This window comes from Mirounga leonina, unplaced genomic scaffold (assembly GCF_011800145.1).
Source record: "Mirounga leonina isolate KUSES-001 unplaced genomic scaffold, KU_Mleo_1.0 Mir_151, whole genome shotgun sequence".
Lineage (NCBI taxonomy): Eukaryota > Metazoa > Chordata > Mammalia > Carnivora > Phocidae > Mirounga > Mirounga leonina.
The window spans coordinates 89544792-89567154 of NW_023270377.1; the positions used below are offsets into that span (position 1 = coordinate 89544792).

General features: G+C 36.4%; 1 protein-coding gene across 2 annotated transcripts in view; it reads right to left on the reverse strand.

Annotated features, from left to right (window-relative positions):
- HNMT (histamine N-methyltransferase) overlaps nucleotides 1-20328 on the reverse strand; it is a 41696-nt gene extending 21368 nt beyond the window's left edge. The window contains exons 1-3 of one of the 2 annotated variants that reach the window (XM_035008127.1): nucleotides 20245-20328; nucleotides 19646-19792; nucleotides 10811-10863 (exon numbers count right to left, since the gene is read on the reverse strand). In XM_035008127.1, the coding sequence (XP_034864018.1) occupies nucleotides 10811-10863; nucleotides 19646-19782 (190 nt within the window). In that variant the 5' untranslated portion in view covers nucleotides 19783-19792; nucleotides 20245-20328. Of the gene's footprint in view, nucleotides 1-10810; nucleotides 10864-19645; nucleotides 19877-20244 lie in introns of those variants that run through there. The other variant, XM_035008129.1, reaches the window with a different exon arrangement.
- Nucleotides 20329-22363: the final 2035 nt, after the last annotated feature.

Consider the following 22363-nt stretch of genomic DNA (forward strand, 5'->3'; position numbering starts at 1 on the left):
TGCTCCTATATTGGGTGCATAAATATTTACAATTGTTATATCTTTTTGTTGGATTGTCCCCTTTATTATTATATAGTGTCTTTGTCTCTTGTTAGAGTCTTTGTTTCCAAGTCTAATTTGTCTGATATAAGTATTGCTACTCTGGCTTTCTTTTGACATTCATTTGCATGATAAATCCCTCATTTTCAATCTGCAGGTGTCTTTAGGTCTAAAATGAGTCACTTATAGGCAGCATATAGATGTGTCTTATTTTTTTGTCCATTTTGTCACCCTACATCTTTTGATTAGAGCATTTATTCCATTTACATTCAAAATAATTATTGATAGGTATGTATTTATTGTCATTTTATTTGTTTTGTGGTTGTTTCTGAATATATCCTCTGATCCTTTCTTGTCTTTCTCTCTTTCATGGTGTGCTGATTTTCTTTAGTGATATATTTGGATTTCTTTCTCTTTACTCCTTACATATTTATTAGTGGTTTTTAATATATGGTTACCATTAGGTTTGCATATAACCTCTTCTGCATATAGCAATCTACATTAAGTTGATGGTCATTTAAGTTTGAACCCATTCTTTACCCTTTTACTCCCCATGTTGTAAGTATATGTTGCCATAGTTTGCATCCTTTTACTTTGTGAGTTACTTGACAAATTTTTTACAGAAATATCCATTTTTACTACTTTTGTGTTTTCTACATTTATACTGTCACTTTTGGTCTCCTCTTTCTACTCAAAGTCCCTTTTAATATTTCTTGCAGGCTGATTTAGTGGTCATGAACTCCTTTAGTTCTTGTCTAGGAAACTCTTTGTTCTTGGCTGAAGATTTTCCCATTCAGCACTGTGACTATATCATGCCACTCCCTTCTGGCTTGTTGAGTTTCTATTGAAAAATTTCCTCCTAGCCTTATGGGTTTTCCTTTGCATGTTATTGTCTTCTTTGGTCTTGCTGCTTTTAAATTTTTTCCCTTATCATTATATTTTGCCAATTTAATTACAATATATCTTGGTATGGATCTGCCTTTGTTGATTTTGATGGAATTTCTCTATGCTCTTGGATCTGAATATGTTTCCTTTCCCAAATTAGGGGTGTTTTCAGTTATTATTTCTTTGCATAAATTTTCTGCCCCCTTCTCTCCTTCTTTCTGTGTTATTTTCTGTCAAACAAAATATGCTGATCTTGAGCTACAAAGTTAAATGAAAACCGAATTCTTAAAATCCCCCTTCTTGCAAATTGCCTTCCTTTGTACCACCCCATTCCTCAAATCAGCCACAACTATAAAATGACTTTTCATGTCTCTTTGGGGCTATGTTGAATCTTTATTTTTGTGGTTGTAATATCTTGATTTCATATGAGCTATATTTTAAATGCATCATCCCTCTAAATATAGGCATGATGCATTTAAAATATGGCTCATATGAAATCAAGATGTGGAACTTATGAAAAGTTCAAAAACAAGGAAAGGGGGATCTCATCTTCTAGAAAACCTTTCTCCACTCCCTGAACTTCAATGGTATATCTAATGAGATGTCAGAGGAATGTTGCATTCTTGCTTGAAATCCAAGGTCAGCTGATTAAAAATAGAAAAAAATATATGAAAAGGAAAACTTAGAGGTTATGGATAGACAAAACTGAGCTCAAATTTAGTATTTGCCAGAATTATCTTATACAAATGTATTAATATCTCTGCCCTTTAAAGTACATATCTGTAAATTAGGGATAATGTGGTCTATGCTATTGTAAAGGTCAGAGGCACTATATGGAGATCTTGTACTTCAGTTCATAATTATATAGTAATTGCTCAATAAATTGAAGCTATTATACATTAACTCAATGAATATTTTTGAGCACCTACTAAATGCCATGTCCTAATCACTAGAGATAAAGCAATGAATAATACAGACAAAAACATTCAACTGTTATGGATGGTGATAAGTCTCATGGAGAAAATCAAGGCAAAAGGATCAAGGGGAAGCCATGGAGGGGAGTTTGTGATTTTCAACTGGATGGTCAAGTAGGCTTCACGTAAAAAAGTGACATTTAAGAGAAAGTTTAAGGAGATTGGGAATGAGGGAATGAATTTTGCCCTTCTAAATGGACAGCTCCATAATAAAATGATAACTTATAAGAGCACTCATCATGTATTTGTATTATCCGGCTTGTTCTTCTGACTTATCCTCCATCAAATGAAACACAAATCCCAGCTTGAGAACCCTGGGGTTTCTCAAAATGAGAAAATATGCAGGTCAAGAAAATGGAGGATTAAAGACTGGAGATATAGCTTGCCATTTGATTTCCTTCTATTCTTGCTTCATTTCTCATATTGAAATGTATGTGAATTCTTTAGAGTATCAGCAGGAAAAATTTTATTCTATTACATGTTGCATTAAGATTATTATCTTCCTTGTTCTCTCTACTAGAATATCAGGCACACACACACAAAAAAAATTGTAGGGAGAAAAATTACCCAGATAGCTCTGTACTTAGTGATGAAAAATAATTTCAGCTATGGGTTTGCAACCAGAGCAAGAGCAATCTGATGTTGAGCTGCAGTGGGAAAGATAGAAGATTCTTGACAAGATTACCTCAGCTCTCTCTCTCTCTCTCTCCCTCTCTCTCTCTCTCTCCCCTTCTCTCCCTCTCCCTCCCCATCTCTCTCTTTCCCTGTGTGCCTCAGTATTCAGGCAATTCTGTATAGAAATATGAGATAGAATATTAAAATAGCTGTAGGGTCTCAAGAAGGGAATTATAAATTCTGAGTCAAAAGGGCATTGCCATTTGCTTTCATGTGTCTTCTGGCTGTTAGCCCAGGAACAAAACTGCCTAATACTTTGCAACTGCAGGAGGCCTAAGAAGAGCCATGCTACCAAAATGTTGTATGAAGTACAACTTAGAGAAAATGTCCCAAAAGATGCTGAACACTGAAATGTAGAGATATTTGATAGACAATTCACATAAAAGACTGAATTTTGCCTTAACTTTTAATTTATAAATTTTAAACACATAGATACTTGACTGCTACATACATACAAACACATACATAGAAAGAAGTAAATTCTATCAATACAATATTGTAATGTTCAAAAGTTATATTGATTTACCCTTAATGAAGTGCTAACTTTCTCTTAACTTTTCTTCCTCATGCCCAAAGACAGAACTTATAAGATGAAACTACTTGAATTGGCTAAGGTAGTCCAAGATAATCATGTAGATGGTGTGATTTCATCAACATTGGCATGCATGCATGCTCTCTCATGCCTCTCTGTCTCTCAAATAACCTTCACAGGTTCTTATATGAGCCTGCAACATTAATAATCATTAAAACACAAATTTCCTTGTTGAGGAAAATTATCAGTCATTTATACCCTTGTATGAATAGAATCTGAGGACCTGCTATCCTCATGGAATAAAAAGAAAGAAACAATATTTCCAAATGTCTCAAGGAAGAGACAGTGGATAGCCACCATCCTTTTGACCACCATCACCCTCATCATAATGGCTAACATGTACTTGGATCAGGCATGGGAGAATCTGTGTGCTCTGAAAAAAAACTCTGCTAAGCTATAACACAGATTACGTGGTTCTTAAAATATTTATACAGGTATAATGCTGTTACCAGAGAGTCAGAAATGGCCAAAGGAGTGTCCCAAAAAACATATATGTGGAAGCAGTGCTATGGGCATCGGCCACATAGCTAAAGTTGCTGTCAGAAGTCAAGGAGTCTACTCTTTACCATCATCTCTCATCAACCATAAGATTATAGTTTTAACTCGGTTTATTCTTCCTGTCCCTGGTTATAAAATAAATACTGTATAAAACTTGAGAAATAGATAAAGATATGAAGTAGAAATCAAATAAATAGCTCACTACCAGAGAAAACAAAAGTTAACATTTTGGCTTATTTCCTTCTAAGCTCTTCTTTTTTTACTTTCAAACAAATAATTTCCTTTAGTCTACCCAGGAGAGATCATTATGTATATGAATTATTTTGATTTTCTTACTTGAGAGTTAAACCATGAATATGTCAAAATGTGTACTTAAATGCGTTATTTATGGCAGCAACACTATATTCTCTGAAATGGAATACTTGTTTTAATTATAATCTTTGATACTATAATATAAATGTAATATAAATGTATAAATATATATGAATATGTATTTATATGTAAATATAACTTTATATGTAGTTAGTTGATATATAGTTAATTTTTTTCTATTATGAAGAACCTGACAACAAACCATGACTTTTTGTGCAAAAATCTTGATTTTTTTCAGATTAATTCCAAGAACCAGAATTAATGGTTAGAATAAGCCCCTTGGTCTTTGGTTGTTTTAAAAATAAAACAAAACAAAAGACAAGGCCTAAGGACAAGGGTGCCAGATGCTGAGAAAGGATGCAGGTTGAAGAATTGTAGCACGTTCTTAGAGGCCTCCTCGTTGGGCAAGATCAGTCTAATTGCTGGAGCAATTGGAGATGGGGGGCAGGAAGCCAGGGGTATGGGGTGGGAGCAGGCATGTCCAGGAGTCCATGAAGAGGGGCTGAAGCAGCAGCTGGGGCTGTGGTGGAACAGCAGGGGAGTGGCTATGTATTAAGTATGTCAATATTTTTATGGCCAGCATGAACAGGTCTTTGTGTATTTGATGAATATCAGAACTTTTTTTGATACATTACTTTCAGGAAAATTTTTGTACAAGCTTTTGTACATGAAAGCTTCCATATTACTGTAATCTCATTAGTATTATATATTGGCTTTTTATATCTTCTCAAATTGTTCTCAGTGAAAATTTGAACTTTTCTTCCAATAGTTTGCTTATTTTCATATTAAATATAATTATTAGCTAATCAAATATTTTTCATCACTTCTATCAGTTATTGTTAATGGAGACAAAGCTACAGAAGACCCTGGGCATTGACCCCAATCTGTATAATCCCCAAGGCCCTTTATTAGGTCCACCATCTGCAAAATGAAGATGAGAACAGACCCTCTACACCAGGGTTGTATGAGTGTCTACATTAAATCACAAAGTTTTATTCAGTAGTAAATGTCAAGTGGAAGCCTATTCACTAATTAAGAGACTGTCCCAAACTGTCATAGGAACTGACAAGATACAAATTTTTCCTTCAGCAGAATTGAAGATAACCACATGTTAAGGACTTCCAAGCACATTGTAGATACTCAAAACTGAATAAAAAAACTCATATGTTAACAATAAAAGAACGTGGATCTATCACATTGCTTTTTATCTGTTTTACCTATATCAGACCATTACTACATTCTTATGAATTCTAAGGCTGCACAACTGAGCTTATTTGCTTTTCTAAGTATACAGTCATTTAATCTGCAAATAATGGTAGTTTTGTCTTCACTCTGCTCATTATCCTGTTTTCCTGTTTCAAGCCTTATTGAATTACCCAAAACTATCTTGTTTACTCTAGTTTTAATGACAGTGATTCCAATGTTGTAGCATTATGCTTGCTTCAAATTGGTAATGTATTTGTTGTTAATAATACTTCCATTTCACTTGAAAGTGTTAAATACAATACAAAGGGGTAAACTATTTTGTTAAAATTATATGTATTTTTAATAATAGGGTTATGAATGTCTTTAACAAAACTTTTTATCTGAGGCCCCAAACTATGATTACTCAAAGCAGACAGTCCTAAATTCTAAAAATTAGTGAATCAGTAGAGTCCATATCATAGAGTAACTGCTAGCATGCTGCACATGAGTAAAATAGTACTTATTCATTTCAAGTTATAAGCAACTAGAATACAGATTAAAAATTATCTGCATGTCTAGAAGTCCCATTTAAATTCCACTTCCTCAATATAGCCAAACATTGTGTTAGCCATACCACTCTGGAGAAATGCCTACCTCTTTCTAGAAGGTTACTCATGAAACCGTAGATTTTCTGGACCAAAAGCACCTTTAATGGCCCCAACATCCAAGAAATTAGGGCCTAAGTCCTTTCCACAGCATGGCTGAAAAGTACTTTTCAAGCCTATGCTTACTCCTAGAGTCACAGATAACACCTTATCTCCCAAGATGTGTGCTTTCATTTCTGGACAAGTTTGATCAGTAAATTGTAATACTAACTCAAGAAATCTTTCTCTATTACAACCATTGGTTCTTTAGGGGTAAATATTCTCTAGTTTGATCAACAGGAAATATCTGAAGATGGGAATAAGCACATTCAATTTTTATTTTTCTCTGGGTCCCCCCCCAAAAATCCCCTAATTCTCTGTATTTCCCCAGTCATTCCCAATTTGCTGATATAAACTGTTGGCTTACTCTGGACCACTGAAAAACATTAACCTTTGCTTCCTACTACCTCCTGGCTTCTAAAATTGACACACTGGCTCTTTCTGTCACTGCCCTAATTATACTTGCTTCACTTCTATCTAACTAGCTTAGAAAATAAAACTTCTGTGTCACCTTAACATGTCATTATGAACAGAGACAGAATTAATAATCTAAAAGATTAAATTTTCAAATAGCTGCTTATTACTAAGTACCTAATATCTCCTTTTCCAAGTCAATAATTAACTTTTATATTTGTTTCATACAGTCTGTTGAACTGGACTAAAGTCAAGAGACCTGGCTTTTGTTCTGCCTTGGTGGTTCTCAGGTTTCTTATCTGTAAAATGAGATGGTTTCTAAACGCTTTTCTATTTTTTAATCTCAGTAGGAATGCCGATGTCTATGTGTTGCAGCACAAGAAAACCACCTAATTGCTCTTAACATATGTCAGCAAAATTATTACCAAAAAGATGTCATGAGAGATTCATACTACCTGTATTTCATATGTGAGTTGCTTCAGTTGACTAAATAGCATCTATAGTGGCACCTGGGTGGCTCAGTTGGTTAAGCATCTGACTCTTGATTTTGGCTCAGTTCATGATCTCAGGGTCCTGGGATCGAGCTTTGTGTGGGGCTCTGTGCTTAGCAAGGAGTCTGCTTGAGGATTTTCTCTCTCCCTCTACCCTTCCCCCAACTCTCTCTCTCTCTCTCTCTAAAAAAATCTTAAAAAATTATCAGTAAACATATATACCATTATATATGTTATGGCAATTGAGTCAGTACACAAAAGGTTAATAAAAATAGAAGTAGAAAGCTGGATAAAATGAGATTATTTGAGTTATCATCTTGTCTAATCCTTATAAAACTCTCTGGCATTTGAACATAAGAACTGAGCAGTATAGCAGGTTCCCCTTTAAGCAGAGCCCAGAGCAAGGAGAACACATTGCTCATTACTGCCTTCTGGAATATTTTTCCAGGCATAAATGCATGCAGTGTAAATTACTAGCATTCTCCTTTACCAAAAAGAATATGTTCTTTTTTTTTTCTTTATGTACTATCTAGCATAAAGACGATATTCATTAAGAATCAAATAATAATGAAACCCCATTGGGTGGTTCAAGCATCAGTATTGAGGATGAACCAAAAAGCATATTCTATGACACTTAGAATACAATGCAATTGTTCTCAATACCTAAAAACAACTGCTGAAATGAACATGGTATGAGTACTTCAAGACCTTGAATAAAAGCAATTCCAGTTGCTTTGTGTTCCACTAAAGCACAAACACATGCAACTTTACACTTCCCAATTTGGGCTCTATAAAAGCTACATGATATTTTTCTCTTGATTTCCTCTCCTTAATTTTTGGGTTCACATATTTATTTCATACATTTTCCTAACATTAAACATATAATCTATGGAAAGCAGTGCTATTTATCAATTGTATTTTATTAATGTGGTAGATTAAAGATGTCATTAAAAAGTTTGCCATGAGTTTCCTCTCTTTTGAACTGCTCAGAGCCCTAATAATTGCTCAGCTTCTGAACTGAATTCCCAAACATCCTTTTCAAAAACTTTACATTCTCTCTTAAATAGTGGAATCTCTCCACACAATCACCAACCTCTACAGAAGAGAAGCAGAAGACAGAAAGTGTGTATAGGTAACCCCCTGCTCATGTTTCTGAAAAGGACATGAAATAGGCTGACAAAGAATATGAGCATTAAGTGATAAAAGCAGCAATTTCATTTAGAGAGGTTTTTAGTTTCTTTGCTTTTATTTGTTTTTTCATTGTAGTGGGGAGAAGTGGTAGCACCAATATGAATGCAGAGAAAATATTTGCACTAAAGATATGCAGAAAATGATCTGCAGGTATCTGGGCAACCAGGAAGAGGACATTTACACAGTGAAACCAGAGAGGTCTATAAGCTAAGAAGGAAGTAGAACCTTGTAAGATACATTATAGGAGTTGAGCACAAGTATTAGACAGGGCCAATGGCCTTGTTTGCCATGGATTGGAGTTCAGTGACTGACTTGAAAGGATACTGAAGTCACAGGATAATGCAAAACTCTCAGGTATGCTATAGATTGTAGAACATGTGGGGAGACCATTTCTCTAAAAGATAGGAAGTTCCTCATTGTATAGTAATATATTGTTCTTCTGCCCAGTGCTTGCAGTTAGGCAATGACATGTTATCAGATAAGCATGTCCCAGTTGGTATGTGAGCACTTAAACTAACTAAATGCTATAAAGCACTGCTTTTTCATTCCAGAAACATGTAGACCTAGGAATTTTAAATAAATCAATTTTTATTTCATATAGCTTACTTACTTGAGCAGAGAATGCTAAATATCTATAGCTTGAATTTCCCTTGGAGTTCTTATATTTCTGATCAATCTCTTATGAAGAGTAACCTTAAAGGGCATCCATATTCTCCCCAAGGCAGAGCCTGTTATTAATACAGTGTTAGAGCTCAGTCAGAAAAATTCCAAGTGTTGCTTCCTTTGTTTTGATAAGTTCTCTATATTAGCTCCTATGTGCACCTTTATGTAAGGAATCACTGTGCAGGCCAAATGTTCCTTTCTCTAGATAGCTTATAAGCATCTGGATAAATTTACATTAGAAATTCAATTAACTTTATATTAAAAGGTCAATTAACTTAGCCATGATAGAGATTGTTTTTAATTACTTTTCCTTGCAGGGCTTCTCTTCTTGTCCAAGCACAAGTGACACTATCAAATGATAGACTCATTACCTGTTGGGTGCCTGAAACTCATATGCAAAACTCACTGGAAAGGACGGTCTTGGTTAAATGAATTTACTTTTATAATCCTTAGGACTTAGAATGTCAGTAAGCAATGACAGGGTATTTTTGCTTAAACAATCTCTATAATATTGTTCATGACAGTATCCTTCATTATTTGTCCTTGCTGGTTTCTCTTTTCTTGGTGGAAGATGATAATAAATAAAAATTATTTTAAATAGTTAGCCCTTATTACATCATATCACAGTATATTGTATGAAAAATGAACAAATGATTACATTAAAAACAAGTGATTCTATTCCATTAGAGGGCTCTTAGCTATCTTTGTGTTCACATGGGTCACAATTTAACTCATTCATGTGTCACTAGAGGACTTATACTTGAGATTACCACTTGACACTATATAACAAGTTGTAGTGTAGTGTCTACTTGTTACCAGGAGGTAACCAATACTAAGCCATCACTTAATCAAAAGAAATAATGAAAGAAAGAAAGGTATAAATATATAAATAATATATATGATTATATTTTACATATTAATATACTAACTCAGATCTCCAGGTGATTAGCAACTTAAAACAAACACTACTCAGAAGTTTGATATAAGGTAAAGTCTGCAGATGAAATTTTTTGTTTTATTTTTGAAGAAGGGACCAGCCTGTACCTTACAGGAGCAGTAACAATATGCTAAGTATGATATAAACATTATCTGTATAGTTCTCACTACAACCCTATGAGATATAATTCATTGTTTCCATTTTACTGATGAGCAAACAGAAGCTTATATTCCAGCCAAGGTCACACATTTTCACATTCTAATGGCAGAGTCAGAAACTACACCCGCATCAGTCTGCCTTTTCAGATTTCCCATTTTCTCCTAGGATACAAGAACAGCTCTAAGAGTAGTGAGACCATGAAGTGCTTATAAAAGTTGATTTGGGAGTGTGTTGGAGGGCAGTTTGGGAACTGAATCAGAGGAAGGGAACTGTTTTGGCCAGTGCAACTCAAAGAGTGGGGCCACAAGAGTATAAATTAACTATGTAATTAAACATATTTTCCGCCATTATCTATAGTTTCTCAGTGAAGGGAACTGTGCACTGATTTGCATTCCAGTGGATGCTTCTTATCTCCTCCAACCATTAACAGTTTGCAAACCAGCAAGCAGTCCATGGACCACACTTGGGTGGCACAAGCTTATGAAATTTTCCTTTACTGTGAACATTTAAATGATTTTGGATAAAAGTTATCCTTAAAATTACTCTATGTGTTTTTCCATTTATAAAAAAGTATTAAAAAGCCACATCGGGGCAGCTGGGTGGCTCAGTCAGTTAAGCATCTGCCTTCAGCTCAGGTCATGATTCCAGGGTTCTGGGACTGAGCTCTGAATTGGGCTCCCTGCTCAGTGGGGAGCCTGCTTCTCCCTCTCCAGCTCCCCCTGCTCATGCTTGTGCTCTCTCTCTCTCTCTCACTCTCTCTCCCTGTCAAATAAATAAAATCTTAAAATAAATAAATAAAAAGCCACATCTTATCCATATTTCAGATACTAATGAAGGCTTAAGTCTTAAGTGTTATAAAACTATGGGGGCCCTTAATCTTAGTTGAATTGATAACTACTCTTACCAGTTTTAATTAGCCAGTCTCTTCCAAGAACAAAGAAAAATAGTTATCTTAAAGAATGAACAATATTGCCATCAAACAGCATGATGTTTGGAGTGAAATACAAATTTTAAAAATGTGTTATTCATACCTGCACCTCCGCCAATGCTTAGAATCTTAATTTCTGATTTTCTATCACCAATCCTGAAAAAAAAAATTATGTAGTTTAAGAAAAATATGCTATGTGCTTTGTAAAATCTGATTATCAAGTCTAGTTGAAGAGAACAAACTAAAATTATAATGAACAAACACTAGGCCAACATGAAAAGTCACACTCATGTCAGTAGTTACACTGTTGTGTTTAGAAATCTTTAGAAAATAGGTTCCACTCATTAATGATTTTCAACTGGGAGACTTTTAGAAACAGCACTATAAACATTTCAGAGATAGGAAATGCCATTTGTTTATAGATTGTTTGGAGAACAAAAACAAATAAAGTGGGTCTTTGAGTCTAGTGATCTAATAAGCCACCCGTTATAGATGGGAGGAAGGCTAAAGTGATTCACGCTGTATATCTGCCTTCCTTCTTTCTTGCCAACTTCCTTTCAATGAACAAATGTTTATTAAACATTTATTATGTGTCTGTATTTAGCATTGGGGATACAAAAATGAATAAAACACTACTTTACTCTCAAGTTAAAATGTGAGATAATAAAGCTCAGTATTAAGAGAAGAGAAAGATGGGAGAGTAGGAGGACCCTGAACTTATCTCCTCCCACAGACATACTGAGGCCACAGTGACATATAATGCAACTCACCCTGAAAACAACCTGAAGACTAGCAGAACAGATATTCCACACCTAAAGACATAAAGAAGCCATATCGAGAAAGGTAAGAGGGGTAGAGATGTGGTAGGAAGCAAACCCCCAGCATGGCAACTACAGGCTGGAGGGATCTCAAAAGCATGGAGAAACTTCCTAAGGAGTAAGGGGGTGAAGCCCACCTGAGGCACCCCCTGTTATAGGAACCTGTACCAGGAAGACAAACCTTCATAACATCTGGCTTTGAAAATCAGCAGGAAATAACTCCAGGAGAGCCAGGCTCTAGGAAACAGAGACTGTTCTTAAAAGGCCAGCACACAATATCACTCAATCAGAGACCCAGTACAGAGACAGAAGTTTGAAAAGTACCTGGACATGTAGGGAGGAAATTGATTGACTAATCTTGGGATTTGTGCTGGAGGGGCAGGGATCTATAGAAGCTTTCTCCAGGAATGGAAGTGCTGGCAGGCATCATTTTTCTTGCCCTTTCTCAGTCTGGCAAGCTGGATGCTGGTAGGAGACAATGCTGACACTCTCCGTCTACTGCTTGCTCACACAAGGGACACCCCTGGAGCACCTGGTTCTGGCAAATGGGGGCATTGCTCTACTGAGCCCCACAAGATGCCTTCTACATAAGACCACAACTTTCAAGACCATGAGATATAGCTGACCAACTAATGCATAGAAATAAACAGAGAGTCATATAAAACTAGAAGACATGGGAATATGTTCCAAACAAAAGAACAAGACAAAAATCAGAAAAAGAACTAAATAAAACAGATAAGCAAGGTACCTGATGCAAAAATGAGAGTAATGTTTATAAAGATGCTCACCAGATTTGGAAGAAGAGTGGGTGAACTTCATGAGAACTTCAGTGAAGAGACAGTAAATGTAAAAAAGAACCAATCAAAGCTAAAGAATACAATAACTGAAATGAAAAATATACTAGAGGGAATCAACAGCACATTAGAGGATGCAGAAGAAGAGATCAGCAATCTGGAGGTCAGGATAGTGGAAAGCACCCAGGCTGAACAGCAAAAAGAAAAAAGAATTTTCAAAAAAATGAGGATAGGTTAAGGGACATCTGTACATCAAGTGTACTAACATTTGTATTACAGGGGTGCCAGAAGGAAAAGAAGGGGAAGAAAATTTACTTGAAGAAATAATTGCTGAAAACTTCACCAACCTGTGGGAGGAAGCAGTTCCAGGAGTCACAGAGAGCCCCAAACAAGATGAACCAGAGGAGGTCTACACCAAGATACATAATAATTAAAATGCCCAAAATTAAAGATAAGATGAAAATCTTAAAAGCAGCAAGAGAAAAGAAAGCAGTTATGTACAGGGGAAATCCCATAAGGCTATAACTGATTTTTCGCCAGAAATTTTCCAGGCCAGAAGACAGTGGCATGATATATTTAAAGCTGAAAGAAAAAAAAAAAAAAAAAAAGCCTACAACCAAGAGTATTTTACCTGCAAGATAAACATTCAGAATTGGAGGAGAAATAAAGAGTTTCCCAGACAAACAGAAATTAAAGGAGTTCATCACTACTAAACCAGATTCACAAGAAATGTTAAAGGGATTTCTTTATGTGGAAAAGAAAAAGCCATAACTAGAAATAAGAAAATTATGAAAGGAAAAAAAAAAAATCACTGATAAAAATCAAATAAAGCTAGGATGAAGGATAAAACACAAAAGTAGTGAAATAAATACTAGCTCCAAAATTAGTTAAGGATTACACAGAATAAAAAGGTGTAAAATATGGCATCATATATATAAAACATGGGGGGGGAGTAAAAATGTTTTTATTTTAAAATGTGTTTGAATTTAAGCAACCATAAACTTAATATAGACTGCTATATACATAGGATGTTATATGTGAACCTCATAGTAACCACAAAACAAAAACCTATTAATAGATACACAAAAAATAAAGAGAAAGGAATCCAAGCATTATACTAAAGAAAGTCATCAAATCACATGGCAATAGAGCAAGAGCAAAAGAAAAGAGAGAAGAACTACAAAAACAATTATCAACAATTGTAAATATTCACCCAAAATAGAGGCACCTAAATATATAAAGCAAATATCAGACATAAAGAAGTAACAGTAACACAATAATAGTAGGGGACTTTACATGCCATTTACATCAATGGATAGATCATCCTGGCAGAAAATTAATAAGCAAACAGTGGCTTTGAATAATACATCAGAACAGATGAACTTAACAGATACGTACAGAACATTCTATTCAAAAACAGCAGAATACACATTTTTTTCAAGTGCATATGGACATTCCCTAAGATAGATCACATGTTAGGCCACAAACTTGTATCAATAAACTTAAGAGAATTGAAATTGTATCAAACATCAGAAAAGATCACAACAATATGAAACTAGAAATCAATTACAAGGTAAAAAAAGAAAACAAATGGAGGCTAAATAGCATGCTACTAAAAAACCAATGGGTCAACTAAAAAATCAAAGAGGAAATTAAAAAAAAAATACCTGGAGACAAATAAAAATGGAAACATAGCAGTGCAAAATGTTTGGGATGCAGCAAATGCATTTCTTTTTTTTTTTTTTTAAGATTTTATTTATTTGAGAGAGAGAGAGCACAAGCAGGGGGAGGGGCAGAGAGAGAGGGAGAAGCAGGTTTCCCGCTGAGCAGGGAGCCTGATGTGGGGCTCGATCCCAGGACCCTGAGATCATGACCTGAGCTGAAGGCAGATGCTTAACCAACTGAGCCACCCAGGCGCCCCGCAAATGCATTTCTAAAAGGGAAGTTTATAGTGATACAGGTCTACCTAAGAAACAAGAAAAATATCACATAAACAATCTAATCATACACCTAAAAGACTGGAAAAAGGATAAATGAAGCTCAAAGTTAGTAGGAAGGAAATAATAAAGATCGAAAAGGAAATAAATGAAATAACGACTTAAAAAACAATAGGAAAGATCAGTGAAACCAAGAGCTGGTTCTTTGAAAAGTTAACTTATAAACCTTTAGCCAGATTCATTAAGAAAAGCAGAGAGAGGACTCAAATAAATCAGAAATGAAAGAGAAGTTACAACTGACACCACAGAAGTACAAAGGATTATAAGAAACTACTATGAAAAATTATATGCCAATAAATTATACACTGAGAAAAAGAAGAAATGGATAAATTCCTAGAAAAATACAATCTTCTAAGACTGAATCAGGAATAAATAGAAAAATCTGAAGAGGCAGATTACTATTGACAAAATTGAATCAGTAATCAAAAACTTCCAACAAACTAAAGTGCAGGACTAGAGGGATTCACAAGAGAATTCTACCAAACATTTAAAGAATAATTAATATCTATTCTTCCCAAACTATTCCAAAAAATGGAAGAGGAAGTAATGCTTTCAAATTCACTCTGTGGGGCCAGCATTACCCTAATACCAAATGAGATAAAGATACTAAAAAATTTTTTAAAAATTACAGACCAGTATCCAACATAGATACATAAATTTTCAACAAAATATTAGCAAACCAAATTCAACAACACATTAAAAGGATCATTCACCACAATCAAGTAGGGTTTATACTGGGATACAAGGATGATTCAGTATCTGCTAATCAATCAATGTGATATACCACATCAACAAAATGAAGGACAAAAATCATATCATCTCATTAGATGCAAAAAAGCATTGGACAAAATTGAACATCTATTCATGATAAAAACTCTCAACAGAGTGGGCTTAAAGGGAACATACCTTGAACATACCTTAACATAACAAAGGCCATATAGGAAAAACCCACAGCTAGCATCATATTCTGGTGAAAAGCTAAAAGCTTTTCCTCTAAGGTCAGGAAAACTTCATGAGAACTTCAATGGACAGAGTAGTAGAACAAAAACAGATTTAAACAAGTTCTTAAGGAAACTGGAAAGGATAGATTCAAGGACACCTATGAATGAATTGCCTTCCTTTGTTCTAATTATCTTCCCACTCATAATCATAGTCCTAATACAACCATCCCTATCTATGCTCTTGGTTAATTCTTAAAACTGCTTTATATCTGTAGATAGCATAATGAAGCTATGGAGCACAACACCAAGGTTGAAGTCCTATCCTACTGGTACATTATCCTTAAGCAAGTTATTTAATTTCTCTGCATCTTTATTACCTATGAAATAGGATAATAATATCACCTACTGTATAGAATTGTAGTAATAGGGGCGCCTGGGTGGCTCAGTTGGTGAAGCGACTGCCTTCGGCTCAGGTCATGATCCTGGAGTCCCGGGATCGAGTCCCGCATCGGGCTCCCTGCTCGGCAGGGAGTCTGCTTCTCCCTCTGACCCTCCCTCCTCTCATGCTGTCTCTATCTCATTCTCTCTCTCAAATAAATAAATAAAATCTTTAAAAAAAAAAAAAAAGAATTGTAGTAATAGTATCTAGTTTAAGGAACAGTTGTGGGGATTAAATGATTTAATTCATGTAAATCTCTTAGAAATGTGTCTGCACATGACAAGTACTCAACATATATTAGCAATTGTTATTATTCCAGCCACAGCTAAGTGATTTCACTCTTGGAATCTTCACAATTTTTCTATGAATTAGACACTATTATGAACTCACTTCATATATTATGATTAATAATTATTGAAAACTTACTATTTTCTAGTCCAGGATCTAAATGCATAACATATAACAACAACAACAACAAAGTTTATTATTTACAGCAATATACTGGAACTCTCCCCATCCCACACCTCACCTCCAGATGGGGATTGTTTCTCCAAGGAAACAAACCATCTTGGTGAATAAACTTACAATATTGACATTTGAGAATCTCCCAACAAACAACTGAATCCACATCCAATTGCTACAGTGAGCCACCCACTCATACACCCAGTGAACAAACTTCACTTACACACACAAAGAGGATCTGAACACCGTTTTAGTGTCTCACTATTGATTGGATGGACAATCAAATCACATCAGGTAGCTAGGGAGCTCCCCTAACATAAGAGAGACCAAAAGAAACCGAAAAAGAGTACTCAGAAGAAACATGCAGAGAGCAGAGGAAATTTTTATAATAGATAAAAAAGGTATTACATGAACAGGCTATAAAAAAGACCACTTTTGAAAATTAAAAATATAATAGTAAAAAATTAATAGAAGGGCTGTAAGATAAAATGGTAAAAATTGGATATATAAGAAAATTAGAGAATTAATTCAGGAGGTCTGGTGTTTGATGAATAGAACTTCCAGAAAGAAAATCAGAGAGAAGGGATGATAGAATAATACCAAAATTTCCCTGAAATGAAAGATCTGAATCTTGATTGAAATGGCCCAGGGACTACCCACAAAAATGTGTGAAAAAGGGATGCCTGGGTGGCTCAGTTGGTTAAGCATCTGCCTTCAGCTCAGGTCATGATCCCAGGGTCCTGGGATCATATCCCACCTTGGGCTCCCTGCTCAGTAGGGAGCCTGCTTCTCTCTCTGCCTGCCACTCCCCCTGCTTGTGTTCTCTCTCTCTCTGACAAATAAACAAAATCTTAAAAAAAAAAAAAAAGTAAAAAAGTCCCACACCACAACTCTTCTTAGAATTTCATAATACTATAGAACATCCTTAAAACTTCTAAGTAGGAAAAACAAAAACAAAAAAAGGTCACAAGCCAAACATGAGCAATTTGAAGGACATTGGATTTCTCAATGGAAACTCTAGTTGCTAAAAGACAATGGAAAAGTACCTTTAAATTTCTAATATAATATCATTTCAGGATAGAAATTACTATCTAATAAAGATGACCACAGATTGAAGGCACTTTTAAACATACAAAATCTCAAAAAAGTTTACTTTTCATGCATTCTTTCTTGGGAAGCTCTTAAAGGATAAGAAGGAGAAGAAGAAGAAAAGTCTAAAGAAACCAAGAAAAGAATGACCTGAGATCCAGAATCGGAATTCAATATTGCAGAGAGGGGAAGAAAATTTCTAGAAGGTGAAATAAATTCTCTTATCAATAACTGTATGGCAGATCACCAGCAAATCACCACAGACTAGAAAAGATGAACAGAGAGCTCCAGAAAAGATGTTCCCATGAGGAAAAATTAACAGATGACTTGATTTGTTGGACTATATTGAGAGAAGATTAATACTTCTGCTTGGGGTCCAAGTAGTGACAGGTATATAGAAAACTAAGAAAAGAAACTAAAATCAAAAAAATAGTTAACTCTAGGAAAAACAAAAAGTACCTGAAAGGAAATGTGATTGTAGTATAACATATCATTCAATTATGTATGATATGTACATAGGCAAATAATATAAACATTCAAATTATTGAACCGAAAATTTTGACATAAATAAACTGACATGATAGGGGAGGAAATGTATATGTTTATTTAGCTATTTTAATACAGTAAAAATAACATGTTATTTAGAATTAGGAAAGAAAATTTCATAAGAAACAACTAAAATACTTCAGAATGTTGAAAGTGGTTCCTTCTGAAGAGTTGGAGGAGTCAGAGATGGGAGTGAGTAGGGCTAGGAGCCAGGTTTGGGTTTTTTTGTTTTTTTTGTTTTGTTTTGTTTTTTTACCACTGCAATGCTAATTTAGTTATGTTTTTGAAAGTTCTTCAGTCTTTCACAAATTCTACATTCAGTATTTCTAAACAGATTGTGTACCCCATGAAGATAGGGGTCATCATCATTCATAATGTTTAATCCATCCCTGGTGCCTCTTCAGACCACTGATGACTGAAGAAAACCAAGGGTCTGGATAAGCTACAACCTGAACACAGACCTTTAGTATTGCAAAAGAATTCAGAAATTAACTCATTTCCTTTAATTTTAGAAATGAGCAAAAAGACCCACAGAAGTAAATTATTAATTCCTAGATAAGAAGTTATCTGTATTTGCTGTCTGCTTTGATTTTGGCATCATTGTTCTAATACTTAAATTATTAATAAATTATATAACTATTTTAAAAAAATTAAAAACTGAACCATGAGAAATATAAAGGGAAATAGAATTCCATACACATCCAACAATGCCTGCTTTCATCAGGCAGGGGTACTATCCCAGTGAAAGAATTTCAGGCCTACAATAGAGAAATCCAGCAAAAGATAAAATATCAGTTTTCTTTGCTGTTGCAAATTGGACCCACAGTCAGTCATTTCTTCCCAGTTTTCTATCATTATTTCCTGAAGCAGAGTATGTTACAGCAATCCACCCCCAGATAGGTGATTTGATTATCCTTAGCATGTGGAATCTTTTAGTCTCATAATGCTTATCAGCTCTAGCACAAATTGAACACATTAATCACCAAAAAAAGAAGTCTGCAAGAAGGATAGGAACTAGTGAGTTTCACTGATAATGGGAAAATGCCCCCCCCTTTTTTTTTAAAGAACCATACTGCTAATATGAAGTTGAAAGGAAAAGACAGGTTTTTTTTGTTGTTGTTTTTGTTTTGTTTTTTTTTAGAGTGATAACTATAAGAATGGATAAGGAGGGGCGCCTCGGTGGCTCAGATGGTTAAGCTCTGCCTTCGGCTCAGGTCATGATCCCAGGGTCCTGGGATCGAGTCCCGCATCGGGCTCCCTGCTAGGTGGGGAGCCTGCTTCTCCCTCTGCCTCTGCCCCTCTCTCTCTCTCTCTCTGACTCTCATGAATAAATAAATAAAACATTAAAAAAAAAAGAATGGATAAGGAAGTGAATTTAAATGTGTATTAGGAGAACTGAGAAGCACACACTCCTCAATCCTCAGGGGCAAACAGTATTTGGTAATTATTTATACTTTATTCTAATGAAAAGAATACTAGACTCTGCATTTGGGACTTTTTTGAAATGTAAAATCTGGAGGAGGGCTGAAAAATCTGAGCTCAGAGATTTAGTATCTTTTCCCAAATGAACATGGATGTGTGCCTTCAAATGGTTAACGCTTATCTCTGCGCAGCTGGGAGTACTGCACAAACCCGAGCCTTTGAACGTGGAAAGCGAGCATCTAACTAAAGCACCGCAGGAGAAAGGGCGGGGGGTGCTGGGGGGAGGGCCGAGGAGGGCCCGGTGAAAGCTGCTATCAGTAGCTCCTTCTTATCCCCGCGCGCAGCCCACAGGGCTGGGCTCGACCCATCTATCATTGCACACAAGGAGCCCGAGGCTTGTCTCTCTGACAAAAACGTCCTTTTGTGTTACCTTGCTATTATGCCTGGCAGCTTCTTGTCCATGAATTCCTGCATGCACTGGTGTTCCGTGGAACTGTTGAGAAACCTCCGAAAAGATTCAACGTATCTGTTGTGGTCAGAAAACAAGCTCCTCATGGAAGATGCCATGTTTGGTTTTCTGATGGAAGACAGAGAAGGAAGTTTTAACTTCCCCCTCCTTTTCTTCCCCGTTCCTTATTTTTTCTCCTCACAGCCACCAATTTCTACCCTCCCTCCCCAGCAAAAAAAAAAAAAAAAAAAAAACTGCTTTGAATTTAACAGGCGCGGAAGGCGGCTGTGCAAATCTCATTACGTCAGTCATTTGTACAGGACTTTGCGCTCTACTTTAACCCCTACATTGTTGTTTTGTAAGAAAGGGAGGTGGTAAAGCAAAGCAACAAATCCACTGCTAAAACTTGTTTTTTTAACGCCTGAAGTTGAGAAAGCCAAAAAACCAGACTGGATTCTAATCATTTCCTGTTTCGCGAGCAGCAACTAGCAGTAAATTTAAATTCCAAGTGGGACCCCGGCTGCTTTAAGGGCCAAAGGCGACAAACACAGGGATAAACACCCACGTAAAAGGCTACAGACCACTTTCAGAAAGCTACCCCTGCTGAAATCTTTGACAGAAGACTGTCCTCTGCCTGCCTCCATGCTTTCTACAGGAGAATTTCTTGCCTTGCCCCTTCTCAGTACTTGAATTTACACTCATTCACTGCATCTCTTCAAACGCTGATTGGTTGTGTTGTGTTGTAAAGGAAGTCTCTTTAGCGTAAACTATCAGGGAGGAACTGTTAACTAGAAGGTCTGAGAAGCCTGCCTGGGGGGGCAATGAAGGAAATGAGAGAAGACTCTCAGAGCACAAATGCAGGAGAAAGGGTAAAAGCCAGCCGAGTCAGCAGGAATCATTCCCGAAGTGCTTCTGAACATAGAATCTTAGATACTTAGGGTTGGACGAGCCTCTGGTGGCCCAGTGTTGTCACCAGTAAGAGACCCAAAGTGTTAGAATATCTACATGCTGGACTTTTTACCTGGGAAGTGGTGTTAAAGAAGACCACTCCCAGGGCGCCTGGGTGGCTCCCTCAGTTAAGCCTCTGTCTTTGCTCAGGTCATGATCTCAGAGTCCTGGGGATCTAGTCCCACATTGGGCTCCTTGCTCAGCCACGGAGTCTGCTTCTCCCACTCCCTTGGCCCCCCTCTCCTCCTCTCTGATTGTGCTCTCTCTCTCACACTCTTCCAAATTAATAAAATCTTTAAAAAAAAAAAAAGAAAGAAAGAAAGAAAGAAAACCACTCCTCCAGCATAGGATGTTAATAACAGTATCCATCTCATGGAAGAGTTATAAGAATTAATGAATTAGTTCATATACATCTCTTAGAACTGTGTCTGCCTAAGCCATTCAGTTCCAAAACTGTTCTCCAAGCATTCAACGCTCCGAAACACTCTTTTCTAAGCACTTCATGGTCACACTACTCTTAGAGCTGTGCCTTTACCCTAGGAGAAAATGGGAAATCTGGAAAACCAGATTGCTGTGGGTATAGTGTGAAACTGTGTGACATTGGCTGAAACATAAGCTTCTGTTTGCTCATCAGTAAAATGGGAACAATGAATTAAATCTCATGGGGTTGTAATGAGAATTCTACAGATAACTTTCATATCCATGCTTACCAGATGCTTACTGCTCCTATAAGGGGCGGGCTAGTCCCTTCTGTAATAAGAAAACAACAACAAAAAAAGTTGCCATTTTATTTACAGACACTGAAAATTAAGTTTCATATCATTTTCACATGTCATGAAATATATTCTTCTTTGGATTTTCTCCAGTCATTGAAAGATGTAACAGTTATTCTTAGCTCAAGGGCTGCACGGAAACAAGGTGCTGGGCTGGATTTGGCCCACGGGCCCTAACTTAGCTTCTAGGACTACATACATACATACAGACAGACAGACAGACATATGCTACCTAACTCCCGTGTCTCTCCAACCAGCCTCATCTTCCTCAAACTGACTCTCACAAGCTTCTGGTTCTTCATTACCATCTCCCACCCTTCCCTTTAAATCTAATCCAAATCATTCATTCACGGATTCATCTACTTTAACAAATATTTAGTAAGGGTATACTGTGTGAGACTCGGTCGTGAAGAAACGGCATTGACCTTACCTTCAAAAGTTCCTACTAAAATCTACTGTTAACTAAAACTCACTCTTCACCTGAGACCATCACCTGGCCCCTTGCCAAATCTTCCTCAACAGTCTGCTCTTCATTCATGTCTCCTTTGCGATTTCTTCCCCCTTCTCATGCCTTCTATACTACTTGAGATTCTCCTTTTTTTTTCACCTACTGCACTATTTTCATACTGGCCTCCCTGTCTTTTTTTTTTTTTTTAAGATTTTATTTATTTATTTGACAGAGAGAGACACAGCGAGAGAGGGAACACAAGCAGGAGGAGTGGGAGAGGGAGAAGCAGGCTTCCCGCAGAGCAGGAAGCCTGATGCGGGGCTCCATCCCAGGACCCTGGGATCATGACCTGAGCCAAAGGCAGTCCCTTAACGAACTGAGCCACCCAGGCGCCCCTGGCCTCCCTGTCTCAGGAGTCACACTGATCCTAGCCAATTGTATTGCCACTGCCAAACTCAGTTTTCTAAAGCACAGTAATGATAAAGTCACTCTTGCCCCCTCAAATGTGTACCGTCTCTCCACTGTACCCTA